Below are 10,000 nucleotides of genomic sequence, written 5' to 3' on the forward strand. Positions count from 1 at the left end.
ATCAGAGGTAAGGAACCCCATTATTTTTTTTACAAAATGGTTTGCTTCTCTGCAGTTGAACCATGAATACTTGATTTTAACTGTTATTCTAATTTTGGTCTATATTTATCTATTTTGGATAGTTGATCAAGAGAATTTATGGGATCTAGAAAACTATTTTAATATCTTTTCACAACTTAATGATGAGACGATGACGAGGCTGAACCGCTTCTGAATCAGGCAGCTGTAGTTAGTGCCGAGTTCTTCGGGGCTGCTGCAGTCTGTCCTGAGGAGGTTGAGGGTTTATTGATGTGTCTTGAGGCATTTGGCTGAATATTATGTAACTTTGTTTTAGGAAAGTTTTTTTTTTTTTAACATTGAGGAACTTAAGGTATCTTTTACTTTTAGGCTGTTGAAATGGAGATGCATCTGTTCGACCCAAACTGACTAGGTAAGTTTTTGACAAACCTTTTATTGAACCAGTATTTGATGTAATACTAAGCCTGCTAGTATATAGACTTGTTATATATATAATGCAGAATGTTAATAACATAACTTTTAAATGATGAATTTTAATCTGACACTTCTCGGATGACAACCGTGATTCCAACCTTTTTTAAAACTGAAAGTTTTTAAATTGCAAAGAAATAAATGCAAGCACTATTTGTCACATTTTAATACTAGCTCTTTTAATTGCAGGAGTTGGCTGAGTTGGCTTCCAGGCTGAAATGGTAACTATGAAGTGGCTAACCTCTTGTAAATTTTCTTGTAAAGAGATGGAATAAAGATTGGGATGAAGTGTGGCTGAACCAGGAACTATTTTAGTCTTTTAAAAGTGGTTTGTCATTGAGAGATTGGACTAGATAAAAATATTATGTGAAGTTCAAATTATAACTAATTTTATTTTTTCTTTTTCTCCAGTAACTGGGTAGTTTGTAAACTTCTAGGTGGACTAAAGGCAAAGTTTTCAATATTCTTGAGCTAGTTGTTTTAGCAGCCAGGGTTTATAGTGCACTAATGAAACTCTTAGCAAAGTCTCTTCCCCCATCCCATCTAATTATTCTTGTGATGAAAAAAATCTCGCGACTGTCTACAGAACCTTAATTGGTGAAAAATCTTTATCTGATACGGCTACTTGATAAGACCGTTTTATAGTCTCTGGAATTTGCGTAACAAATGTAATCTCTTCCAGCTGTAAAGGTTGCTCCCCTGAACTTCAAAGGATGACCAACATCATAAACTTCGATGCCCCTTATGACCTCTGAAGGTGAGATAGGTGATGTTTTATCTAGGTATGGTGTCTTGCATGTGATGATCCATTATCCCAACATTTTGATAAAGTATGAAACAATAAACTACTGATTAATATTTTGCTGATAACCAAATCCAGTGTTTATTCAAATCTTTATATAAGCTTATTTTGTTTCAGTGCTTCAAAGAGGATTTGAAGTTCCTTCCAAATTCCTTCAGTGGAAGGTATGTATTTTTTAGTTCTTATCAACAACTTGATGTAAATGATGAAACAAATCTCGCGACTGTCTACAGAACCATAATTGGTGATAAACCTAAATCTGATAAACTGGAATAAAAGTTCTTTATTTGTTATTAAATGAAAGTTTATTGACCACTTTTGTCTTTACTTCAGATCCTCATTGCTTGAGAATTGCAACTGGATGACTGGAGATACAAAGATTTTCTTGAGGTAGGTACAAGTACAGGTTTCAGATAAAATGGACCTAGTGTATGATGATACTTATCCCAACATTTTGAAGATAATGAAAAAGTATAAAAGTATCTGAAAACAAATTGGTACACAAATTTTGTAGTTCTCAAATTTCTCTAATATCAATTTTCTTAATTTCAGGGTACCTGTTGGTGTTGGCCTTACCTCCTAAGCATGGAGGTAACACTTCTCTTTGGAGAGATTTATGTTAACTGTTGAAAATACTTCTGAAATTGCTTTGGTCAAATTACTTGGTACTGCCAGCTATTGTATTAATTCCGACTAGTAAGAGTGGTTTTGAATTTGTTTGGCCACTTTTTTCTTCTTTTTTTTTTTTTTCCTCCTTCCAATGGGCATTACCCCTCGTGTGGCCAGGGCTGTAAACTTTCGCCCCCATTTTTTGTTCCCTTCAGATATTGTTACCTTCTAATGCAAGTAGACGCTGAAGTTTTTTTTTTTTTTATTTTTTTTATTACATTAGAAGCATTGTAAACGTGTTTTGAATGCTAAAGCTTATTTTACAGTAACCTTACTGGCTTTCTTGTGAATTAAATTTCCGAGCTTCCATTTTTCCTCTGTTAAGGATCTGTTGTATTCTATATTCACATGAATAAATTGTCTTGAATGTCTTTCTTTTTTTAATTTCTGAATTTCTTATCAATCCTACATTAGACTACTATATTTAAATAGCAATGTTATGTTAATTTTTTTTTTTTTTTTTTTTTTACCTTAAACTTCGGTGCTTAATTTGACCGAGGTAACCATTTTAAATTCAAATGGTAAAGCTTGGTCTTGGATCCTTGTCTAGGAAAAGCTTTGAGGGGGGGGGGGGGGGGATTGGCAAATGCATGGAGACGGTGGAAACGGCATAGGGCATGATTTGATTCTTATAAATGGGTAGCATTCCAGCAGTTTCCCTTCTAGATGATGGCTATCAACATTTTGTATGCACCATGGGCACAGGATAGCCTTGGCCACACAGGCGGGCAACAGTTAAGGCGATATAAACTAAAACCAATCAATTTGCCAGACCCATTTTGTAAACTTTGAAATTGCCCTTATCACCTTCCTGAACTGCTGCAGAACATTGTAGCATACATAAACACAACCTTTTACACTTCATTTACATTTTTCTAGTCTAGTGCACAGTTTACTTTGTAACCCTTAACCACTGACAATTTCCACTTGTGCCTGCCAATGTGCCCATTACCTGTGAGGACAGGCCTTAAATAAAAAGCATAGAACTGACCTCGAATCCGAACTTGGTTGCAAGTTTCCTGAAACCATTGCAATTCTTTGCACTACTTATTCCCCCCACCCCCTACCCCTTGCTAATTGTTGCTGGGGGGGGGGGGGGGCTTAGGAGGCAGAAACTGAGGGGGCCCAACACAGGGATCACCCCTGCCTTGTACCTTGACCCTTGCCTCCACTAATTTTGCAGGGTCTTTTTCTCCTTTCCTTTACCTTCTCTTCATCCCCTTGCTCGCTCGTCCAAATAGTTAACTCCAATTTACACTTTTCCCCTGAATACTTTACCATAATGCAATGTAACCTTTTGAAGCTTGGGAAATGTCCTGACCATTGACCATTCTGGAAAGCTACAAAATTTGTGGCAGAATTTTCAAATATTCAAAATATTTAGGATTTTTTTTTTTTTTTTTTTATAAATTGGCCTTTTAGTTGGCAGTTTTTAAAGAAAAGGACAGATGTGCATATTAGATACATCCAACAATACTGCATGTATGTTTAAGACAATTCCTCCCAAGCCTTTCAAATTTCAATAAGTAAGGCGACTTAGAACAAACTAAAATGAAGCGTCAGCCCTTTATCTTATATGAGAAAAGACTGTCCTTTGATGCACAATCTATTCTCTACAGGCTCTCCCAATCCCTTGCTCCTTGTTACTGTGGTTGGGGGGGGGGGGAGGCTTAGGAGGTGGAGGCTGTCTCAATGTAGGGGAATCACTCCTACCCTGGACCTCCACCCTTACCTCAACTTATTTTGCATGGTCTTTTCTCCTTCCCTTTACCTTCTGTCCACTTATCCTAATCCTTAACTTTTTACCCTTTTTGCCACAACACCTCCCAATCACTTGCTCCTTGTTGCCGTGGGGGGGCTTAGACTGAGGCCCAACGTAGGGATCACCCCAGCCCTAACCTCAGCTAAATTTTGCAGGGTCTCCTTCTATTCATCCTCCCCTTCTGTCCACTTATCCAAATCATTAACTCCTATTTACCCTTTTTACCACACTACTTTGGTGTAACCTTTGAAGCTTGGTACATTTTTGACCACTGACTATTCTGGAAATCCACAAACATTGACTTACTGAACCAATATACTTTAATGGCCCCACCCTATTACGATTTTGTTTTGACCTTCGAAAATTTTCAATAAAAAAAAAAAAAGAGGTCTGGTACATTTGTTTTTGACCACAGATCATTCTGGAAGTCCACATACATTGCCTTGCTGAACCAAAAAACTTTACCTGGGGGGCTTTGCCCCTAAGCCCCACCCTATCGCCATATTTTGAATACGATGCTCATGAATGATCTTAATTTTGATGGGGCAGAAAACTTTCAATAAAAAAAATTGTATATTTTTTGCCACAATCCTACCATAATGCTATGACCTCTGACTGGCACATTTGTTTGCTTTAACCACTGACCATTCTAGAAATCCACAAACATTGCCGTACTGAGCCAAAAAACTTTACTTAGGGTGGGGCTCATGGGTGAAGCCCCCAATCGCCATATTTTGAATACGCTGCTAATGACCCTTCTTTTTGACATGGCAGAAAATCTTTAATAAATAAATAAATGATCTTTTATAAACTACCCCCCACTCTCTTGCTTGCTGTTGTCATGGGGGGGTGGTTAGGAGATGGGGACTGAGGACCAATGTGGGGGATCACCCTACCTTGGCCCTCAGCCCTTGTTTCAACTAATTTTGCAATGGCTTTGTCTACTCCTTTCCTTTAACTTTTCTTCATCCCCTGGTGCTGTTCACTTATCCAAATCGTTAACCTCATTTTTGGAGTTTTCCCCACAATACTTTATCATAATGCTGCCTATTCCCTTAACTCCTTCCCTTTCTAACAACCTTTACCTTATACTCTACCCTATCAGCTCCCTCTCTCAACCCTTTTCACTACCATACTACCCTCTAATACTGTTCAACCTGTAACTTTACCCTAATCATTAACTCATTCCTAACCCTTTTTGCTACTCTACTTTACCATAGCACCAAATGACCTTTGAGGGCAAATTGTATTTCCTTACCTGTGAACTTTGCCCCCAAGCCTCATGCTATCACCATCTAATGACCTCAGATGTTGATGTGGCAGTATATTTTCAGTAAGTAAATTTTATAAACTATAAAAAAAGTTGAATGTGGAGTGTAAACTTGGTTCTGTCAATGAATTTTTCTTATGTAAAAAAATATATTTTTATTGCTGTATACAAAAATAAATCCCTTAATACATATCACAAGACTAATTGGGTTTATCTTTACACGAATGAGGTGTTCTAAAAGTAAGTTTACATTACTATTACTAATGGAAAAGAACTTCAAATATAGTGATATTTCTCCTAACTTATCATCAGAGATCACTTTCTTTCCTAACATGGTAAAGACATGGCCTGGAAAAAGGAAGTAATGTATGATTTGTACTATAGGGCTGGTTATATTTCTTTAGGAAACAAACCTTCATTGCTAACATTTTGCCATTCCATAATTTCATAGAACATGAGAATTGTCAATATTGTATCCTTTTATACATATAAAAACTCATATCCTGACCTTACTTCACATGTACATATTTTTCTTATCTGAGATCACAGTAAGACATTAGTTACATGAATCTTCTGGCATCAATTCTGTATAAGCCTGAAGACAAGATACAGCAAATGAAGCTGTTTTTCTGACTTGTGGAACAATATCACTTTCTAGATTTATCAAGTCACATAATAACTTGTGCTGACCCTCAAATAGCTGGGCTATCTGTGGACAACATTTGGCAAGATATCCAATCAGTGTGCAGAGCCTTGAACGAACCAAAGGTAGCTTGTGTGTGATGAGTGTTCCGAGAAGTAGCAACAAAGAATCACTTGTGCCAAGGATTTGCTCAACCACAGATCTGTTCTCTGGTGTTAATCGAAGAACTTGATTCAATATGGCCAGCATGTCGGCTACCAATTCTGGTAATATGTTATCCAGGGTAAGTATCTTTGCTATAACTGCAAAGGCATTAAGAACACAAACACAGTCGCAAAACTGTAAGAGGAAGTCATTTTCAATATGAACAAGATGACATATGAGCATTGTGAGCTGACCCATTGTATCAATTTGGTCCTTGTCAAAATCCACTGTCCTATTTACCTTGTGACTTTCTATTTTGAAAATGAGTTTGCAAGCATATATTAAGTTTGGCACAACCTTACATTCAAGGTAGACTTTGACAATGTCTCTAAGGTTATCTTTGGTCTCCTCCATTGTTAATGGTAACATGAGAAGTGTGGCTATTTTGTTTGTAACTTGTAAGGAACACATCTGATTTCTTAAGGGACCAATAAACATGGAAAGTTCACTTTGTATAAGAAATACACTATAATTTCCATTAAGGACATCTGCAAGTGTTTTGTCTAAAAATCTGCACCACTCTTCTGTTTCAATAGGCTTGTCTTCAGAGTTAAAACTGTGTAATGTAAAAACAACAGCACTACTTGTTTTACCACTCAGAACAGTTAGGACTCTGTCCTGTGTAAATGGAGTAAAACTTTCCTCATTGATATTTGGAAGACTTGGTCGACCATCTTGTACCAGTTCCAGCATGGCATTGGAAGGCCGGCTCCCTCGCCTGGATGAGTCAACTGAATTTGCCAGATAGTTGACCATGCTATCTTTGCGATCTTCTAGAGGTAATGGCCCACAATTTTTAAAGTCATTCACATCCTCTTCTCTAAAACCAGGCTCTTGGGATACACTGCTTAACTTCCTCACAGATGCACCAACTGCACACCTTGCATCAATACCCATATCTGTTATATCAGCAGCACCAGTTACAGTATCAGAAATAGCACTTTTATGGACTTCAACTTCAACAAGAGTAGTATGCAAAGCATCTGTGTTATGTTGCAAATCAACACTACTCTGTGCTGTTCCTTCACTTGAACTTGACAAATGCACCTCAATCATTCTTTCTCTCCCTCTGCGTCTCATTAAACTTGGGGAAGGAGAACTTGAATTTAAGTTTCCTGCTTTACCTGCTTCAAGATGCACAGCTTCAAGTCTCTTTAAAACATCTAAATCAATATGTAACACATCTCCATGTCCCTCCTTATCATTCTGAAGTGCTTCACTTGCAGCAGCATGTCTAGCTACAAGACTTGTGTTAACAGCACCAGGGATTATTGCAGCTGGTTCTGCTACCAGCTGCGGAAGTTCTACTTTTGTAGGTGAAGGTGTTTTCTTTATACCAACTTTTCCTATTACTCTAGGCTGACCTGCAGCACGTTGCACCAGCTCTTTCCTCTGTTGTTCTTTTACCTGCTGCTGAGATAATGTCAAGGGATTTGTAAGAGGTGTACCATTAAGAGACTGCTGCACAAAGACGACTCCTTCATGAACCCATGGATGCTCCAGAAGATCTGGCCATGTCAATCTGTCAGCTGGATCTTTCTCCAACAGGCCCTGGAGAAATGAAGTACAATCTGAACTCCATCCCTGAGGCCAATTCACTGGTTCTGTTCTAACCATCTTAACTAACTGGACAATAGATGTTGTACAGAAAGGTGGTTTTCCAGTCAGCAGCTCAAACAGAATACAACCAAGTGACCACAGATCTGCTGTATGGTCATATGGCTTTTCTTCTATGAGCTCAGGTGCCATATATAAAGGCGTACCTTTTATAGATGTAAGAACATATGTATTAATACCCATCTTTCTAGAAAATCCAAAGTCGCAAAGTTTTGCTTCACCTGAAGATGATATTAATATATTTTGAGGTTTTATGTCTCTGTGCAGGATCCTATGGGAATGCAAATAGTATATGGCAGACACAAGGTTACAAGAGATCTGTCTCACTCTCTCCTCTGGTAAGGGCCCATTTGATTCTAGAAGTTGGAATAGCTGTCCGGGAACATACTCACTAACTGCTACAACTTCATTCTCTGTTTCAAAGGAGTTGCACATCTGAACAATATTGGGATGTGCTAGGCCCCTCTGGATCTCACATTCCCTCCTTAGGCTCCTCAGTTCTCTTTCAACTTTATTTCTCTTTGGGATGAACTTCAGAGCTACAATTTGTCCTGTTGATAAGCACTTTCCTCTAAACACTCGGCCAAAAGAACCCTGGCCTATGGCCTCTAGGACTTTGTAATTCTCCATTGTTTCAGCAGTCTTATAACCTGCAAAAGAAGGAAATTAGCTAAGTAAAAGTTTTGCTTTGGTATTTTGTTTGCAGCATATAATGGATCTGCTGAATAAATGAAATTCTGAATAATGCAAATTGGAAAAGTTTTAATGCTGGATACCAAGGGCTGCAAAATGGCTCAAAATTATGGAGACATTAAAGCTTTTTGGACAGAGGTATAGTTAGTAAAAGAAAAGTTGTCAACCTTTGGATCTGTAAAGAGGCAATTTTGAAGCCATACATACATCAACTATCTTAAAGCTAATAAATCATTAAGATATGTGATTATGGATGTTTACCTTACCAATGAATTAGAACAACAGCTATTTTATTCCTTTAAAAATAATACAAATAGAACTGATAAGGGAACCCACCTTTTCTTAGGCTTTATTGATGCTCAAGAGACCTTTGTAGATGTCCTTTTGTAGTAATGGTAATCTGTAAAATAAGAGATGAATAAGTTCTCACATTCATTTTTGGAATCAAATCAGGTAAATGTTTAAAAAAACACCCACCCTCTCATTTCACACTGATCCTGTTTCATCAAACTCCACATGAAAATTTCTGGCAAAGGCCAACAAATCTCCACTATGCATATTATGACATATTCTCAACAAGAGGAAGATGCATTTGTGTTTGGTGATGAATGGATAAATACAACTTATTGAATAATATATTTTCTTTTTTGTTATCATCACCTAATAGTCACCCTATCATCTTTAGCCCCCTCTCTCTGTCTGTCTGCCTGTCTCTCTCTGTCTCTCATTCTCTCTCTCTCTTTCACACACACACACACGCACACACGCAGGCATGCACGCAGGCACGCACGCACGCACGGCACGCAGGCACGCACGCACGCAGGCACACAGGCACGTAGACACACACGCACACACACACACAAACACACAAGAAAAAGGTCTAAGAAGTTTACTGGCCTTTGTCATAGCAATCACCCTGGTAGATGAGGGGATGTTTTCTAAGAATATACCCTAAATGGCAACCATTATAAGTATAATCTCTTAAATCAAGCAAACAACTTTGAATTGGTAAGTTATAAAATAAAATAATAGGTAGACATTACATGTGAGAAATATCTAAAAAGAAAGGAAATTGGAAAACTCAAACTTATGATAAAATGAAAGAAAAAAAAAGGAAAAAAAATATAAAGAACTTATTGTGCTTCAAAAGGTTTTGTTTGTTTAAACTTTCATCAATAACATAATGATAATATTGATGGTTATAATTTAGATGAAAGTTTACCCTAATAAAACATTTAATAAATGCATTTTCAGAACACCTTTGGACATGCATACTAAGATTAATTATTAACTAATTTACTATATATTGTCCAAATTATACTTTAAATTCTCTTACCCTAATGGCTCTAATATATTTTGACGGAAAGCTATATATGGAATGGTAGGTATTTCTGTATGTTGGAACTGAATAAGTCCATTTTAATTCAAAACTATCCAGTATCAGAATATATCAATAAAGATTAATACTAATATACTAATAAACATAATAAAGAACATTTACAAAAAAAAAGAAAAAAACAAAAAACTATTACATGTCTATTTGTATCAAAATATTTCATATGTAGTTTAAATTTTTTACAAGAAATGTCAAACAGAAAAGATAATTAAGGGAAATAATATTAAGAAAATAACTTCTCCCACACATGTGCCTGAAATATGAAAAACAATTTTACTTTCATTTTCAATAGTTTTACAGAATAAGCTCATAGTATGTAGTAAATGATTCCATATATAATTCACACTATATAATACCCACATGATAAATACAACATATACAAAATTAAGCTTCCATTTTGACCTGTAACTTTCTTCATTACTCAAAAGCCAATATATAACACTTCACAAAGAGGC

At 36.7% G+C, this 10,000-nt stretch overlaps 1 protein-coding gene and 1 long non-coding RNA gene across 3 annotated transcripts in view; one reads left to right on the forward strand and one right to left on the reverse strand.

Moving 5' to 3' along the window:
• LOC125037047 overlaps nt 1-2,331 on the forward strand; it is a 4,278-nt gene extending 1,947 nt beyond the window's left edge. The window contains exons 3-9 of the long non-coding RNA XR_007115942.1: nt 1-7; nt 388-430; nt 679-710; nt 1,172-1,246; nt 1,409-1,455; nt 1,625-1,681; nt 1,844-2,331. The exon at nt 1-7 is cut by the window's left edge and continues 44 nt beyond it. This is a non-coding gene — a long non-coding RNA (uncharacterized LOC125037047). The remainder of the gene's footprint in view (nt 8-387; nt 431-678; nt 711-1,171; nt 1,247-1,408; nt 1,456-1,624; nt 1,682-1,843) is intronic.
• Nucleotides 2,332-5,132: 2,801 nt separating this feature from the next.
• LOC125037046 (serine/threonine-protein kinase fused-like) overlaps nt 5,133-10,000 on the reverse strand; it is a 5,439-nt gene continuing 571 nt past the window's right edge. For both annotated transcript variants that reach the window (XM_047630015.1, XM_047630016.1), the window contains 2 exons: nt 8,486-8,549; nt 5,133-8,106 (listed from right to left, as the gene is read on the reverse strand). In XM_047630015.1, coding sequence (XP_047485971.1) covers nt 5,549-8,086 — 2,538 coding nt within the window. In that variant the 5' untranslated portion in view covers nt 8,087-8,106; nt 8,486-8,549 and the 3' untranslated portion in view covers nt 5,133-5,548. The remainder of the gene's footprint in view (nt 8,107-8,485; nt 8,550-10,000) is intronic.

This window comes from Penaeus chinensis, chromosome 22, assembly GCF_019202785.1.
Source record: "Penaeus chinensis breed Huanghai No. 1 chromosome 22, ASM1920278v2, whole genome shotgun sequence".
NCBI classification, from domain to species: Eukaryota; Metazoa; Arthropoda; class Malacostraca; order Decapoda; family Penaeidae; genus Penaeus; species Penaeus chinensis.